Genomic DNA, 18,419 nt, shown 5'->3' on the forward strand with positions numbered 1-18,419 from the left:
CGCTTAACCATCTGAGCCACCCAGGCACCCTAGAAGGTAGTTATTAAGAATTCCTAATCTGGGTGTGCCTGGGTACCTTAGTTGGTTGAGCACTGGACTCATGATTTTGGCTCAGGTCATGATCTCATGGGTTGTGGGATTGAGCCCCACATAGGGCTCTGTGCTCTGTGGGGAGTCTGCTTGAGATTCTCTCTCTCCCTCTCCCTCTGCCCTTTCCCTGTTATCTATCTCTCTCTCTCTCAACCAAATAAATAAATCTTTAAAAAAAAAAAAAGAATTCCTAATCTGGTAGTCAATCTAACAAAAGACAATAAACGAATTCCTAATTCTGCCCATTGTGGCTCACAGGTCTTATACAATGAATGCTTATTATTTAGATATTAACAGTGTTTTTGCAAGTCATTTGCAGCAACCTCGTGTCTTTCAAAGGGCTCCTTAGGTCTTTCACAGGGTATGATGATGTTAAATTGGAGCACTGATATTCCTTGCAAGAACAATCTTTTGTCCTTCATGCTTCCTTTAAAAATTGCACAGAAGATAAACTGACTGGTTGGCCATCCCTGAGCCAGACGAATTTACCTACCCCTAGTGCCCACTTTCCATCTAGTTCCAGAATTTTCCCAGTGTGGTGGGCATTGGGTAAGATCCTAAGTGACCCTACAGCCAACAGGCCCCAAATATGATCCCAGTATCCAAGTTCAAGCCCTGTCAGCCCACCAGAGCTAATGCGGCCTCTTGGGGCCAAAGGGAGGGGAGCCTGTTATCTGGCTATTTGCCTTGCAGTTTTTGATTGCACTCTACAAACCATGGGAACCCAAAAAGTAGTATCCAGCATAGAAGCTGAGGCTGAGCTGGTCTTTAACTAAAACATGGGGCCTCTCCTGAGCCGTTGATAACAAAGACCTTCCTGCAAAGGAACAGATGGAGGGCAAAGAAAGAGAATAAACAGAAAGGCAAAAGCAGCAATCTGAGAGCTGTGAGTCTGAGTCTTGTCATTGTCTCTTAGCAGCTGTGTGACACTGAGCAAGTTATGTAATCTCTCCTGCTCTGTCTCCTCTTTTGTAAACCTAGAATGAACTGTACCCGCCTCATAGGCACGCATGTCAAGTGCTCAGCACAGAGCCTAACACATAGCAAACACCACGTGAGTGACCACAAAGGGGAAAATTATCAGGAGAAGAGCCAGGGTAATTGGGGGGTGAGGCAGAAGGGATTCAAATGGCCCAAGTTTGCAGCAAATAGAATAGAGTTGGATCCAAACAGAAGACCCAGTAAAGGGGAGAGATTATAAAGCAACTTTTCCTAAAGAGATTTTCCAGGGAGGGGGTGGGGTAGAAGAAATCATTCGGTGGTCTGATCTTCCTAGCTCCTGGGCCATTCTAAGGTCTTCCTATCAGGCATTCCAGAAACTTCTCACTTTGAATTTAAAGAATTACCGGGCCCTTCTTCCTCTTCACTTCCAAAGAATTTGCATCATCTTTGTTTAGTTGACTGTGACCCTACAGTTCTTACAGTTCATTGAACCATAGTCCTCTGAGCAAAGAGGTGAGAAGAAAAGGACAATAAAACCTTAGTGCAGGTGCATTCTCACCTTTCAGCTATGCTGAGTGTCCCTCTGCTGGCCCACAAGTGGGTCAGCACAGCTGGGATCCCAAACCAGGGCTGTGGTCAGAGGGTGGTATCCAGCCGGTACAGAGGCCACCTTCTCCCTGCCTTGAGATGCCGCCCTCTCCAACTAGCAAGGACGACATACCATTCCATCCAGAGAAGGGGGGTATGAGCGGAAGGGCGCCTACCTGGGCATTCTTCATTGCTGCAGATCCACAGGCTATTTCGGCAAATGCTGTTGGGGAGAGAAGCACAGGTCGTGGCTAGTTGTGCAAACACAAGGGCGCATGAACACACCTAGAGCTCATCACAGATGCCACAGCCCCCAAAGGGAGGGATTTGGGAAAAGAAGGGAGCTGGTGCTAGGGGGGGTCTTTATGAGGCTGAAGGTGAATGGCACAGGGCTGTGGCCAAAGAGGGAGGCATCTTGGAGATAAGGCTGAGGGGGAGAAACCCTGATGGAGAGAGAGAGAAGAAGAAAATCTAGGGGACCCAGTGTCCCTGGAGATTCCCCCCACTGCCCAGCATCCCCGTCCACTGCCCTTGGGCCGCCTTCCCAGACCTCACGGCGCAGCCCCAGGTACCAGGTGTTGCAGTCCTGCAAGAGGGAGGAGCCCGGAGGGTACCGCTCCCCGGCATGCACACAGGAACACTCAGCGCTCCCCACGCAGCGGCCTTCATCCAGGAGCTGTCCCTCTGTGTTCAAGGACATCAAGGCAAAGACTCAGCTTATCATCATTACTCATCTCCCAGCTACAGAATCCCCATGGGTGATCACAGCTGAGGGCTTCTTCAGGAAGCTCAAAGAACCTGTTCCGTGATGTTGCTCTTTCCCATTAGGGCCATACAGGGGGGAGGGAGATTATTAATCTCTCTCTACTGTCAAAGAAATGGGGGAAAGAGCTTTGCTCATGGTCCTCCAGTGAGGAAGGCATGAGTCTAGGCTGAGAGTGTCTCCCGGGAAGCTTGAAGAACTTGTATGACCCTTACTTTCATATTAACGCACTGAAAGAGAGGGCATTATTAACCTGCATTGCACAGATGAAGAAAGGAGGCAAGAGTTTTTGTTCAAGGTCGTCCAGCAGGGAAGTCATTAGTCAAAACACACAGGCCTCACTCTCAGTAATTAAACAGCGTTTTTCACCAAAGCTCACACGGCCTCTCCTGACAAACACTTTCTAGTGCAAAGCTCTTTTTCAGCTGAGCTCACATGGCAAACCCAGGAGACGTTTTAAAATATCTTTCACCCAGACCCGTGCCCTGACACGAAACTGAGAAAACAAAAGTGCCGCTCAGATCGGGCCACGTGCTCCCCAAACAAAGTCACTGTCGGAGCCCAGACCGTCCTTCTGTTTCCAAGACACACGCGCTTTCACGGATCCAGTACAACAGGAAAACAGAAATTAAAAATAACCCCCGGCTCAATCCTGATCCCTCTGTACAAAGACGTTTTAAAAAATAAATAAAAGGCTTCTGATTTCAGCAATGGGTGACAAACACAAGTGGCCTTCATCTGGCCTCCCCAAGCCAAGGGCACTGGCAAGGTCTGGGATTTGTGAATGAAGTGAGAAGTTTGTTACCAGGGCAGCTGCAGCCATCCACGCATTGCTCCTGACACACTTCTTGGACGTGCAGGCTCTGGCAGGTTCTGGTGCAAGGGGACACGCACTCCTTGTACTCCATGCCTGCCGGGCACGCCGGTCCTGAAACGGAAAACCCAGCAGTCTCCCCGGAGCACCCCAGAGAGCACCTCCTAAGCCACGCCGTCCTCAGAGCCCCAGCGCTCTCTTGTCTGCTCCCCTCTGTCTTCAGGGCCCCAGGGGCCAGCTCCACCCCAGTGGCACCCCCATGGTCCACACGCCCTCCAAGACCACCCTGCCAGCCACCCTTCCCCTGAAGGGACACCTTCCATCTTGTAGAGCCTGGCTAAGACTCAGCAGGGTCACCTGGGACCACCACCCCTGCCGCTTGGTCATCTGTTTCTCCATGAACAGCTTGGTATTTTTTTTGTTCCCCTATGCTCTGTCCCTTTCACCTAAAACCCTCTCAAGGTAATATCAAACTCCTCTAGGTTAAAAATAAATGTCCTTCTGGGGCCAAGCAAGGGGTAAGTGGCGTCCTCCATCACATCCCTCCTCTGAGGGCTCCTCTTCCTCATGAAACTGGCCCCAGTCAAAGGCCCCACCCAGCACAGGGTACACACCATTCACACCCACTTTCCCCACATGGGTGACTTGCTCCCTATTTATTTTCCACTGTGTTGCAGGACTGTCTTCAGGGCCTTATCACCTAAGCATCTGTCCTCCCCCACTGGACCCAACTCCTCCTGGGCAAGGACCGGCTCCCCTCCTTCGTCTCTCAACCCTGTGGCCGACTGATGCTTAGAGCAGCTGAAGAACTGGAACATACCAATGACCTTTCCTGGGCTTCGAAACACCAAACAATTGCTCCGAACCCCTTCTCCTCCAAGAGGCATCTCCCCCCAGCAACCCTATCTTCAAAGACCTAAAATAACAGCCACTCCACCTGACAGCGGAGAAACCAGCTGCTAATAGCCACCTTCTCACGCCCCCACAGCAGAGATAAAAGCTCTAATTTATAAGCAGGGGGAAAAAAACACACACTGAAAAACATGTGTGTGCTGTAAATATTTGGCCGGCTGTTCCGTCTCCATCAGCCAGGATGGCCTATGTAATTATGGCACTGTCCATCTGCATGGCTTTTGGTCCATGATGGAAAGTCTGGGGAGAGAGGAGGCTTCTTGCAAGGGAACCACAGAAGCTCCTACTTAATTATGATAATTTGGGGATGGTGACAATGACAGTGAGCAGAGACCCAGTGAGACTGGGAGATCCAAACCACGGGCGTCACGAGGTGAGGAGGAGGGAAAGGGGAGCCCTGGGCTGGGAGGAGAGAAGGCTGGGTTCATAAAAGAGAAGGGCTTATGGAGAGCCTGCCAAGCTCTGCAAGATCACAGTCTGGACAACTCCCTGCTCCTCGTCAACAGGCAGGCGGCGAAGCCGTGAGCCGAAATCAGGACAGCTGGGATTCCCGTCAGAGGCGGGGAATGTTCTCCCAGTCCAGGGAATAGATTTCCTGAGGGAGTCCCGGGGCACTGAGGGAGGCATGGCCTAGAACGGAGGCAGGGGGACAGGTGCCGGACGGCCTTCTCAGCTGCAGCCTTTAAGGGAAGGGACGCCCCCTGCGGGCCAGGCCTCTGTGATCAGGTGGCCCAGGAGCATGACACAGCCCGAGGGCTTCCCTAGTGACACCCCAGAACGGACACCACTCATCCCCAGCCAGGAGCGTGGGCCACAGACTTACGGCAGGCGCTGTGGTCAGTCCAGCGGTACAAGACCATCCCCTGCTGGGCACAGGCCCGGGCGTACTCCAGGAGGACCTCGCAAGGGCACCTCAGCCCCTGGGCACATGTGCACAGAGCCCTTTCGCACAGGGCCACGAAAGGCTCAGGGTCCACCAGAGGGTGGCAGCGGGCAAACACCGAGGCGCTCTTCAGAAGCCGGCACTGCTCCCATGGGTCCTGCGGGAACGAGACGCCACATGGTGAGGACAGGAGCCGTGTGGCCCAGGCTCTGCGGGGCACTGGCTTATGTCTTCCTGGACGTGGCTCCGCGAAGATCCCGCCCTGCCTGGAAAACCGGGGACGCTCCCTCACACCGGGCACGGAGTAGGTGCTGATCAACAGTTCCCAAATTGAACAGTCTTATCAATCCAGAGGATTCTCGGAAATGTGCCCCAGATCCTCTGCCAGGCAAACGCAGTCCTTGGATTTACCACCTTGTTGATACCCTCAACCTAACAACACACGGCGGGGTCGAAATTGTTGCTTACTACTCTCGAAACACAGTAGTACAAACACTCCTACGTATTGTCTTCGTAAACATCTCTGCATTCTGTGTTCTAATGATTCTAACTGCCCTTTTTTTTTTTTTTTTCAGTTTAAAATCTCTGAAGTTGATGGGGCGCCTGAGTGGCTCAGTGGGTTAAGTGTTTGACTCTTGGTTTCAGCTCAGGTCATGATCTCGGGGTTGTGAGATGGAGCCCTATGTTGGGCTCCCACGGAGTCTGCTTATCTCTCTCCCTCCCCCTCTACTCTGCCCCACCCCCTTTCTGTCTCTCAAATAAGTAAATAAATAAAATCTTAAAATCTCTGAAGTTGGGAGTCACAGCTTTGGAAGCCATTCCCCGTGATCTCCTTATTTGCAGCAAATGAAAGTTTTCTTTATGTGACAAAATAAAATAAAATCTCTGGAGTTGGGGTGCATCTTCCAATCCATCTAGGAAGCAGGGCAGAATGTCACAGCTGCCCCAGGTCACAGCAGGCTGGGTGCTGGGGTGTGGGGTGCAACTCCGAAGGAGGCCCAGGGCCCAGCTGGGTGCAAGCAGGTGGGCATGGCTGGTTCCCTGCACCTGTTGGAGAGGCCGCGGCAGGGGTTGCTCGGCTGCAGACATGAGGGCAAGGACAACGAGCCAGCTGAGCCACTGCTGAGCGCGGCTGCTCCCTGCATGACCCCACCTGTCTGGCTTACCTGCCTTCAGGTGGGAGACTCCACAGCCACTGCAGGGCTGAAGCCCAGCCCTGCCACTCCCAGGCGGTAGGGACTGAGGCAAATGCCCTCACCTCGCTGGAGAAGGGCGTCCTTGAGTAACACAGGAATAATCCCAACAGGCGCTGCCTTGCTGGCGGTGCCTGGCCCTGAGCCGGCGATCGATGCATGAAGACCACTGTAGTGGGTCCCAGGACCACTGAGGTCTCGGGTGATGACCTGCATCCTGCCATGTGCCATCCTGGGCATTTCACACAGGGGAAACTGAGGTCTCTGCAGACCGTGCCGGGAAGAGTCCTGCCCCGGACTTGTTACGGCTTCACAGCTCCAGATCTGAGTTTCGCCTCTTGCACCTGCTAGCCGTGTGACCTTGGGCTATTTCTTAACCCCTGCTCCTCTGTCAACTGGGGATAATAACGACAGTTCCTACGTGATGCGATGGTAGTGGAGATTGAATGAAATCAGGCAGGTAAAGGTTTCACTGCAAAAATGATGACTCCATATCATCATTGTGGATCTCCCAGCCACCAGAGAGGTCCCTTCCACCCTCGCTCCTCCCAGGAGGCTTGTCCTCCAGAATGCTGGGCAGCTTAGCAGCAGGACAGACGACATCTTTGTCCCTTTCCCCCTGTCTGCATCTGGGGGAGACTGGGCTACACCAGGATGAATGGTTGCCATGACAACATGATCGCTGTACTAGTATCTCGGAGACTCTTTCGAGCAAGGGGATGGAGGAGGGACCCTCTCTTCTTTGCCACAGGCAGGTCTGAGACTCTCCTGAGACTCAGGAGAGGAGGCCAGGGCCTGCGTCCAGTTCTTTCCATTCTGCTACACTGCCTGACCCATGAGACAGGCCCCTCGGAGAGAGATGTTCCTGGGCTCTGAAAGGGCAGCCAAGGGTGCCCCGGGGAGGGCCAGAGGCTCGGGCTCTTGCTGGCCATTCTCCTCACCCACAATTTCGAACCAGAGAAAAACTGAAAAAGGCGGCTCCACGAGTTTTTGCTAGTGCTTCTGCCATCACCCCACTGGGCTGTGGGACAGCGCCTGGAGCAGACACTATAGCACGGGACAGTCCCGCAGGGACCAGGCACCTGGGGTTCCCACCAGCACAGCACAGTGTCAACCAGAGGAGAGAAGAGACTCAGGAGTCCAGCGTCCCCTCCCACTTTGAGAGCGTTGTGAGGCAGAGTCCAGCCTGGCCCATCTCCAGCTGGCCCAAATCTGTCTGTCCCCTGCTCAGAGGAAAAGTGGCACCCGTCCTCCAGCACATTTCCTGGGGGGTCCCTTGAGATATTAAATGGTTTACAGAAAGCTGTAGCAAGAAGGGTGTTTTCTGATTACTCACCTGCAGGATGGGAGTGGATTTCTGCAGAAACAGCCACCTCCCTTCTTAGAACGCCTCTGGCCTCTCCGTGCGCACCTGAAAATCTGGCTAGGATATCTTTCTCAACAGAGACAAAAGGAAAAGTCTGTCTTCCCATCTTGCCCTCCGGTCTTCCTCTGGTCAGGTCTGGCCTGAACTCAGCCCATGAGGGTGACCACAGTCTGAGGGTCCCACTGCAGTGTGGTGGCACGTCTAGCTTGCCACCTCTGCCTCCCAGCCTTCCCCGCTCCACCACAGGTAGCCTGGTCAGGCCAGGCCAGGTCCCAAGACAGAAATAAGTCCAGGATGGAGCCAACACTGTGTCCTGTCAGACCCTGGAGAGAGACGTCGGCAGGTAGGAGGTGACCAAACCTTTACTCAACAAGCACTGGTCATGTGGCCTCTAGATCTCTAGTGTGTGCCCAAGTCAGTACATAAGGCAAATCTGACTGCGTCCCACCCCAGCTTAAAGGGCAAAGTTCTAGCTCCTTAGAAAGGCAGCAAGGCCAGGTCTTCCAGGATCTTACCCTGGCTACTCTCCAGCTCATCCCCCTCTGGCTCCCAATCTCACACATCACCAATGTCCCCTGAACAAATAAAGTGGTTTCAGACACCACCTTGGCACCCACTCCCACAAATGGGCCCTTCATAAGCCTGCAACACCTTGCAAGAATACAAACCTCCTCAGAGAAAGGTCAGATAAACAGGCTTGCAGATTTGGAAACTGAGGCATGGAGAGAAAAGCATTTACTAGATCAGCGGTTCACAAAGTGTGGTTGGTCCAGGAACCCCCTACAGACTCCCAAGATCCTTGCAGAGCTTCATAAGATCAAAACTACTGTTATAATCATACTAAGATGTTATCTGGCCTTTGGGCTCTTGCTCTTTCATGAGTGCACAGTGGAATTTTCCAGAAGCTCCATGATAGGTGATCGCACCACAGACTGACTACAGATGCTGACATGGGAATCCAGCTGATTTCTCTTAAGCCAGATAATAAAGAGATTTGCAAAACTGTGAAACAATGCCATTCTCCTCTCTAGACATTTTTCTGTTTGGAATTTATAGTGGCCTTTGTTAAAAAGATGTCATCTTATTAAATATAATATGTTTATTATTTTTTAAATGAGTATGTTGTAAATTTCTCCGTTTTATTTTCTAATATAATACATATCAATAGATAATCCAAATCCATAATCAACAGATAATCCATAGAAAATCTCTTTCATGTCTTCTATTATTCTTAAGAATGTCAGGGGGTCATCAGACCACACAGTTTACAAATTGTGGTAGCAAGCAGGGCTCAAAGCCTGACTGCATCCTACAGGCCCGTCACCTGTCACCAAACCACAATTTACGTGGTTTTCCTCCACGCCCCCGGCCCTCCCCACCTGTGTCCTCACACCAGGTTAGACAAAGGGAGTACAGAAGACAGACCATGGGTTTTAGAAGCAAGGCTGCACTACGGTCCCAACCCCATCACTTCCAAAGTGTGTGTCTGTGGGAAAATGATCTCGCCTGTCTGTGCCTCTGTTTCCTCCCCTATAAAGAAGGCAGAGTGGAGACTGAAAGTTGCCTAGGATCTGTTCCTCCCTTCTTTCTTAGTCATAGCACCTTCACTTTTCAATCTTTCAATGATTCCATCTCTTCGCCTCCCCGGCAGCTGGGAGTAGGCATAACTAAGCTTTGTCCAGTAGGACGTAAGCAGAAGGGTCATGGACTACGTTCCAGACAATGTCCTCAAAAGGAGAGGGTGCTTCTTTCTTAGCCCCTTGTCTCCCCACCGATGGAATGTGGCTGTGATGCCTGAGGAGTGAGCCGCCATCTTGGACCATGAAGTGGAAACTCCATGCCAACAACAACAGGGAAACGAGACCAAAGGACCCCGGATCCCAGCACCAAGGCATCCTGCGCTGGCCCTGCACATCCCACCTGAGCTTCTTTACAACAAGAGAGAAACAAACTTCTCTGTTACTTTAGGTGTCTGGTCACTCACAGTGGGACCTATTCCTAACTGACACAGATAGCAATACCTACGGAAGCCGGTTGCTGCAAAATAAGACTGGACAACTTTACATGAGAAAGGCAATCAAGGGCCTATCACTATTGCCATTGGCCTACTGTCAATAGCAGCCACACAGCTCGAAAATGGCTTCTCCGCAGCTCTCTGCTGAGCCATTCTGGCTGAGACACAAGCAACGGTCAGCTCATCTGCACGCTCCCAGCGTGTCCCTGGCTCCAGTGCCCGGCATCAGCTACTTCTATCTTCCTTCATCTCTTGTCTGCAGTGCCAGAGGCTGGAGGGAGAGATCCAGCCCCAGCTCCGTCAGCCCATGACTTCACCCTGCCCGGGTGGGTATGCAGACCCAACTGCAGCCCAACTTAATCACATTTGCAGTTCATTGAAGAAGTCCAGGCCTCTTCCCTGGAGATGCCAAGCCCCGTCCGAGGGAGCAGGAGAGAAAAGCAGCACATCTCCCCAGCGGCAGATAGCCGGGGAGGAGATCTAAAGCTTAGCTATTGTGTTTGTTCGCAAACAGCTGACCAAGGAGAAGGGAGGAGGCATTCCTAGGACTGAAGTGAACAAAGGAAGGCGAAGCTAATATATAAAGTGCAAGATTGTTCACCCAGGCCCTGATCTTTCCAGCCCTGGGGTGGGTGCCTGGCAGCTGCCCCTGGAGGAGGTATGGAGGCGCCTGGCGCCTGAACAGGTCCAGAATAGTGGGTTCAAGAATTCACCCCCGTGGCAGGGCATACTTTCTCATTGGTCAGCTAGCAAGGATGGATGGGGGAGGGTTGCTGATTCTATTTATATCTTCTGGCTGCCCTGGGACTCCCACCTACATTCCAAGATCTGGCTCACAAAGCCCCCATGAAACTGGTCAATAGATTTCCACCAAATGGATGGGTTTTTTTTGTTTTGTTTTGTTTTGTTTTGTTTTGTTTTGTTTTGTTTTGTTTGAGGTTTTTTGTGTATGTGAAGTTGGACCTTCCTCCCTCTGAGATGATTGGGTTACACCCCTCGTGAGAAGTAGGGTAACTGGATATGTCACAGAAGTCCCCATATCCCAGAGGACCCTCCTTACCCTCTGCCCTGGTCTCCTGGGAGGTATGTGAGCAATTTTCAGGGACCAGGGCAGGGCTCAGTGGGCTCAGAGGACACAGGCCAAGCACCATCCCCAGGTTCCCAGTTTGGGGTCTGTCCAAGCCCTGGGATAGAACCATTCCACTCATCCTGCTCCCAGTAAGGAAATATCATCGGCTCTGTGCCAAGAGCTGATTCCCTGAGCCGCCATACCTTCACCATTCTTTTGGCAATTTGTCACCTACTGACCCAAGATGGCATTTATGTTGTTCTCTTTCATAGTTGTTCAGTTTCCCGTATGCGTTTTGTCCCTTGAACAAGATTGCAGAACCAGTCTGTGTAGTTTACTATCACCCAAGCCCCGCAAAATACTTCAATAAATATATACGCATGGGTACCATCAGATTCTTGTTCATTCTTGTCCTCATCAGGGGAAAGAAAAGGAAAAGAAAGCCACTTAGGGAACATTTTGTTAAAGGATTTTGAGATCGTTATGTTAGGAAGCCATTTGAACTGAAAGCTTGAGGACTAGGACCTTATCTGACCCTCCTCAAGAGTTTGTCAGATAAATACTGCTTGACTGGGGGGAAGTCTCTGAAACCCTGTGGCAGCCCCTGATCTCTGCTATAAAGCTAGACCCCAAAAGCACACTGGTCAAGGTCACCCTCATCCCACCACAAGCACACGGGCTCACTGCCACTCTGACTTATGATAAGCCTAATATTCCTGACATCGATGAAAAGAATTTCTTCTGCTCCAGACACCTGCCTGAGGTTGCTACTGCTCCTACTCAACAATTGACCACTGGAAGGCCGAGTGATAAATGGTGTACTCGGTCTTCTCAAGAAAGACTGGTCATCTTGAGGACCAACTCTGGGGAGGTATACGGAGAGAACTCTTGGGGCCGGGGGCCTGAAAGGGTCCTCACATTCAGAAGGCAGCAGCAAAAGCAGGAAATGGCCTTCCCAGTCTGGGAGAGGTGATCCTGGAGGAGGATGGCTGCAGCAACGTTTCCCAGTGGAAGCGAGGTCAAGGTCACAGCCATTGAGTATAGTTCTGCAGGGCATCCAGTGCATGGTGGCAACATGCTGGGGGGTTATTGTTCACACCGTAGACACCACACAGGTACACGTACATTCTATGCACACTTCTAATGCTTATTATGGCAATTTCCCAACAGGCAGTGGTGAAGTGCCTTGAGGAAGGGGCACCTTTTTCTGATTAGTAAGAATACTGGGTGGACTAGCTGCAGCTTCCTGTTGTAGTGAGGACTGAGGACAAAGACAGGTACCCAGACTAACAGAATGTGAATTAAAAAAAAAAAAAAAAAAAGGGCAACCTAAGAATCTTTCTAAAATGTTCATTATACAGTAGAGTTACCTGCAAATTAACATCAATTATCTGAGCATTTAGAGCTTGGGGCTTTTTATTACTAGGTCTGCACCCTGAGCTCCAGACTCCAGCAGCCCTGCCCTCTGTTTCAAAAGCTAAAAAATACTGGAAATTTGCATGCAATCAAACAAGCCATTATTCAGTCCCAGTAGAGAGGCTCCGGAGTTTTGTTGGCATAACAAGGAAACATTCATCCCCTAGGTATAAGTAATATGATCTGGCTCAGAATTAGCTGACTCCTTGCTACAGTGTGGAAAGAAGGAGAGCGCCAGAGAAGCGGGGAGAATAGATTCTGGCGGCTCTCAAGAAAAGTTCTTTGGTCAATGTACCCTTCCCCAGAACACTCTGCCACTGCAAATGGTCCTTAGAGCCACAATGGCAAGAGCTTGTATGTAATGCCCATTTACCAGACCTAACTTCTGAACCCGGGGGCCCAGGGGATGAACGAAGCAGGCAGAGAACAATTCCAAAGCCAGCACTAATCACCTCCCAGGAGATGAGTCATTGCGCTTCCCAGCCAGTGAGGGTGCCCTGATCTTGGGTGAACACAACCTGATTGGCTGAGACCAAGCCAGGTCTGTCTTCTCGGTAAGCAACCTCATACTAGTGCTGAGCTTAAAGAAGCTTGTGCCTGGGGAGATCTGGCGTGTTTGGGGGCCTCAGCCCAGCACTAAGAACTTGGTAACCAACTTCTCAGGCTGCTCCCAGGACACTGGTTAGTAAGGACTTCAACGCACCCAAGAGACAAAGTGAGTAGCAAGCCTGCAGCTGGAGCCTCCAAAAAGCACCCCTGGAGAAAAACAAGGCTTCTCTTGGATTCTTCCTCTCTCCCTCCCCTTTGTCCCCAGGAGACAGAGTGTCCTATCTGCTTCCTCAACTCGGCCTAGTATCAGGTTCTTCGTTTGAAAATCGTTTTCACCTCCCACCTCTTACGGATAGGTGAGAGTATCCCTTTGTACTCCAAGGGTAGGGGAATATTTGTCCAGCTTACTTGGCACTGGCCCATGTTTGCAAAATACAGTGACACAAAGCCCATGCCCTCGAAAAGCCGATTCAGTACTTATATGGCCTGCAACCCCACCTCACCACTGAGGCACCCCTGCCTTAACCCCACCCCTGCCTAGAGAACACTGAAGGGCAGCAGGGGGGGAACCGCCTGCTAGCCACAAAACAATAAGTTAGGAAATAAAAGACAGAAATGATCAAAATCTCTCTTCCTGCCCCTCACTGCACATGATTCCTGGAGGGCACTCCATCTGAAATTCACTTGGGTTACCAAGCAGCTCTAGAAGAAAATTTGGCTTCTGTCACTTACCCTGCCCCTCAGCGTGAATGTGTTTAGACACCTTCTCTCCTTCTAACCTCATGCTGTGCTCAGCTCCCCAAAAGGAACTGGGTTATAATTGGGAGGAGGGGAGGAGAAGAGAAAGGAAAGAATTTTGGAGCTTATGCTTAAAGCGAGCGCTGTGTGTGTTTGGCCTCTTCCCATTCTCATGGTATGGCCACTGCAGCCTCGAGAACAGACAGCGGGAGGACACCAGGGGTCAATAAATAATAATAATAATATTAATAATAACAAGAACAGCTCATACAATTGAGCCCCACCACCCTAAACACTCCATACATATTCTCTCTTATCCTTGCATTGGCCCTGTGGGTTGCTCTTCCTATGCCCATTTTATGCATGTAGAAACTGAGGCTCAGACAAGGCAAGTGTCTCCCCTGGAGTTACAAAGCCAGGAAGCGGCCTGACCCCAAGCCCATATCCTTAGCATAATGCTGAGACCCACAGAGGAGAAAAAATCAAGGGGCTACCAAGGGCATGCACCAGATATTTCAAAAGTTTTCCTGGAAAGAAGAGTAAACTACCCTCTTCCACACAACAACACCCTCCTCCCGGGTGTTAGAACTTGGTTGGCCTTAGTTGGTTGCCAGTACTGGGCTACATTCCAGGTGACACAGATGTTTATGGACAAGCCGGAAACCTAGCACCACTGAAACCTTGGAAACCCAAGAAAAGGAGGCATTTGGAATGTGCTTGTTTAGAAATTGGAAATTGTGTTTACAATCTAGGCAGCTGGACTAAATATCAAGCTAGAGTATTTTCCTGTGCCTGACAAAGTCCTTGTTTCTGATGGAACAATCTGGAAGAGAATCCCTGCATGAATAACCAGCTAGCAATGAAGGTCTCTCATGCTAAGGTAGGGGACTGTGTGTGTGTGTGTGTCTTTTGCTTCTGGAGTAGGGGATGGCTGGAGTTTCCCTACTCCTGTGCAGAGTTGGGTAAATCGGACTTCTGCAAGCTGCTGACGGGGGATCGATACCGTGAAGGTAGTCCCAATCCCCAGACACATAGCACCATCGACTCTGCATTTATCCACCCACTGAATGTTTACTGAGACTTACTGGAACCTGTCTTTCTAGCCCAATCCACTGAAACCTGCAGAGAGTTCTAGAGCTGAAAGGAACCATAAGAATCCTGGAAGCCATCTCCTGAGGGAAAACCCAAGGACCACAGGCAGAGATAATGAGCAGCCTGAGGCAATGAGGCCGAACAGCAGCCAAGGGGGAGCCAGCGATGGGGAACTCTGACTCTGCAGCTTCTTAGCTGGCAACTCCGGGCAGGTACTTAGCCTCCCGTGGCTTCGGTTTCCTCACAGCTCTGGAGAACTAGAAAGGCCCACCGTGGCCTGCTGATTCCTGTCAGGGCGGTGGGCCCGGGGATAAGCAGGGGCTGTCCTTTTGCTGTGGGCTGGAACAGGGCGGCTGCTCCCTGGGTGGGGCCTGGGGAACAGCCTTCTACAGGGGCTGTCCGGTGCAGCGCAGATGCCCTTCAAAGCCAAGGACGCATCCCCTCACGGTTAGCAGTGCTAGCTGCTGAGGGCTCACAGCTCCGTCCCTGCATGCCTTGCCCTCAGTCCAAGAGACTATCCCGCCTCCCTGCCCAAAGGAAGCCTACATCCGATGACCAGCTGGTCGGTTCAGGCTTGCCTGGGGGCCCCCCAGCTTTCAGAGCTCCCTGAACGATCAGCTGAGACCTCAGTTTTGAGTACATGGCGGTTCACCCTCCCCACCGCCCAGCACTGCCTCTCTCAGTCCCTCTCTCTCACGCTGCTCCTGACAGGTCCCCAGTCACTCCCGGCATGGGGGACCTGACTTACACCACCTCCAAGAAACCCTGTCCCCCAGACAGTGAGTGTGTGCGCACAGCCTCAGTAGGACCATCCCTGTGCTGACAAGGGCGCAGCTTCACCCTGGAGCCATGCTGCTTCTCCTCTCTCAGCCCCGGCAGCCGGACCCCAAGGGGGAGAGGGTACATCCATCAAGGGAGGTCCTTCCCCTTCGGAAGCATCACCTTCCCAACACCCCACCCACCATGGCACAAGTCCACCCTGCAGAAGGTAGAGGCAGAGTGCAGTCTTGTCCACTCTCTCCCACCAGACCCCCTCCTCTCCAAGGGGGAGCTTCTGGTAGTGGGGTCGTAAGGAGCAACTCTGAAGGGGAAGAAGCTGCTAATGAGCTACCATATGGTTAGAAATAGGGGTTGTGCGGAAAGGGAGGGGAGGTGCCACCATCGGTACTGAGTCCCAGGACAGAGGCACACAGATGATAAGGAGGCCATGGGACCACAGAGGCAGTGACTGGATTGATGCAGCCACAAGCCACGGAATGCCACAGCCACCAGAACCTGGAAAAGGAAAGATTCACCCCCCAGAGCCTCCCAGGGGAGAGCGGCCCTAGTGGCACCATGATCTTGGCCCAGGAAAACTAAATTCAGACTTCTGGCTCCCAGAGCATGAGAGAATACGTTTCCGTTGCTGTAAGCCACTAATTTTCTGACTAATTTGACACCACAGCCTCAGGAAAATATTATCACGCCCAGGTTGGACACCTCAGGCCCACCCCTCCCTCCTCTTCCCTCAGCTTCCCTGACGATAAAGTAACCCCCTTCCTGCTGATGTGCCAGTAAGACTATGGGGCCTTGCCCTCCTAGTTGTACTTTATAATAACCACTTGTTGAACACCTAAAAAGGAATAGGTTCCTGTTGCAGAATTTCAGACAGGTGGCAGGTGATGATGGAGATATTTGGGGACAAGAGAGGGCATTAGAGTGCAAAACAGAAAAGTCTAGTCGCTCACTCTACCAACTCATTAGACAGACCCATTTTCAGAGTTCCAGGTCCAGAACAGTGTTAGATTAGAGCTAATCAGACTCCGGCCACAGTTGGTTTTTAGGAGAAAATGGTTGCCCGTGGGAAACCTTCTTTGAAGAGCCAGAGGGACCCACAGAGGTAGGCCCACTGTACACCTCGATGGAGGACCTGAGGCCTCAGATGACTTTCTGCCTCTCACTCCCAGGAGTCCCACTCCCCTCAGACCACCCCAGAGGTACCCACCTGCTGCATTTCCTCAGAGGAGACATTGCATGCGCTGCTGGGAGGGGACACCCGTTTGCACCGTTGTTCCCTGCTGCTCAGGGCCCAGGAGTTGGCAAAGTCGTAGGGGTCCGAGGTCAAGGTCCCTGTGGAGAAGGTTTCAGGAACGAAGTCACAGTTAAGCCTGACCCAGGACTTCTGAGTGAAAAGTCTAGGTCCGTCGGCACCCGAATCAACCTTCTGTTAGATGGGTACACAGGCGTCTGGGCTGGGGACTACCTTTTGTGCAGCACTCAGTGGAATACCACAGGGCACAGGCCTCAGGGCTTAGCCAGTGTGTGGTGAGGGGTGGCTGGATGGATGCACACAGTGAGGAAGACGATGAGGAGCATGCCCATCCACGCTGTCTCCATGTCCTTGCGTGCCTTTCCCCTCTGTGCAGAATGTTCTCCACCCCCAGTACCTTGACTGTCTCCTCACATTCTTTGAGATGCAGCTCCAGAGCCACTTCCTCCAGGAAGCCCTTCTGAACGAGTTCTGCTCCCAGCCCCCTGCCCCAGCCTGTGTTCCCTCAGCACCCCCGCCATCCTTCCATCAAAACTCCCATCGCCCTTTGTGTTAGTATTCTTTTTGTTTATATTCATACTCTGTCTGACCATGAGCTCCCTAATTCAGGGGACAGGCTGTGTCTCTTATCTCTGGCTTCTTATCTGGCGCTTTGTAAACACTCAAAATATTTTTGCAGATTGAAGGGAAGAATGTGACATGGAACCTGAGCCCCCAGTCATTGCATCCCCTGGGCTTTCACAGCGTTGGGGCCTTAGTCCTATACCGATCATGCCACCATCAGCTCCCACAACAGAGGGAGGGCCTATGGGCTTCCATGGCAAAGGAGATGCCTAATACCACTTCTGAGTCTTCACTGCAAAGGGACTAATGGAGCACTGAGGCAAACAGTCCTTTTGCATAACCAGGTCCGGAAGAGTGAAGCATGTTTCAAGGCCAAATAATGTACTTGAGAATAGAAAAGAAACTATCCTTGGGGAAAGAAAGGCAGGACCTTGAAAGTATTGTCAGTTGGCATCTGGCATGCGGTGAGCAGGGAAAATGCCCCCCCTCAAAGATTCACTTCCTAATTCCTGGAACCTATGAATATTCTCTTTTAGGGCAAAAGATATGATGAAGGTTTTAAGGATCTTGAGAGGAAGAGCGTATCTTGGATCACCTAAGTGAGCCTTAGAGGCAGCGGGAGGAGAGACAGAGACACACACAGAGACGGGGATGTGGCCACAAGTCAAGGATTACTCCCAGTAGTTGGAAGAGGCAAGGAACAGGTTCTCCCCTAGGGCCTCCGGAAGGAGTGCAGGCTTACCAACACCTTGATTTTAGACTTTGGGCCTCCTGAACTTGTGAGAGAATAAACTGCTGTTGTTTTAATCCATGGGAGAAGCCAAAGGGAATTTAAATTTTTGGAGTTTCTACTGTGTGCCAGGCATTATGATAAGTGCCCCCTGGGTTCTTAATTACCATGTCACACAGGTTTGTTCACTTTCTAACATACCACAAGAACTCCAAAAACTTCAGATAATACCATCTTTGTATGGAGGCTATAAAACAAATAAAATTATTGTTACAAAGAAGAAATTGAAACCTAATACAAGGACAAGACAATAAGAAAAAACAATAGAGTTGAAGAAGAACCAAATTTACCTTCTAAAGTTACAAATATAGTCATGGAAATAGAAAGAAAACCCAACTGATGGGTTAGACATTATCTGGAAATTAGAGTTGAGGGAATTAGTGAACCAGAAGAGAGCTCTAAGTAGTGATGTGCTGATGAGCCATCTGTCTGGGGAAAAGCAAAGTCCTAATTTTTAGGATTTGCTGATTTACATGCTGCAGATACTCCCACCATGGCCAATTTCAAACTACAAACATGACAGTACTGGATGCAGACTTGGAAAAGAGCCACACAATCAGTTCTCACCAGCCAGCATGACTGCACTACCCAAAAAGCAACAAAGAGG

General features: G+C 51.1%; 1 protein-coding gene across 1 annotated transcript in view; it reads right to left on the reverse strand.

The window, feature by feature from the left end:
* The window catches only part of VWF (von Willebrand factor), a 134,012-nt gene that overhangs the window by 96,303 nt on the left and 19,290 nt on the right, over nt 1-18,419 (reverse strand). The window contains exons 6-10 of the mRNA XM_032390769.1: nt 16,414-16,538; nt 4,933-5,149; nt 3,189-3,311; nt 2,193-2,304; nt 1,797-1,843 (exon numbers count right to left, since the gene is read on the reverse strand). Coding sequence (XP_032246660.1) covers nt 1,797-1,843; nt 2,193-2,304; nt 3,189-3,311; nt 4,933-5,149; nt 16,414-16,538 — 624 coding nt within the window. The remainder of the gene's footprint in view (nt 1-1,796; nt 1,844-2,192; nt 2,305-3,188; nt 3,312-4,932; nt 5,150-16,413; nt 16,539-18,419) is intronic.

Source organism: Phoca vitulina, unplaced genomic scaffold (genome assembly GCF_004348235.1).
Source record: "Phoca vitulina isolate PV1807 unplaced genomic scaffold, GSC_HSeal_1.0 scaffold59, whole genome shotgun sequence".
Taxonomy (NCBI): Eukaryota; Metazoa; Chordata; class Mammalia; order Carnivora; family Phocidae; genus Phoca; species Phoca vitulina.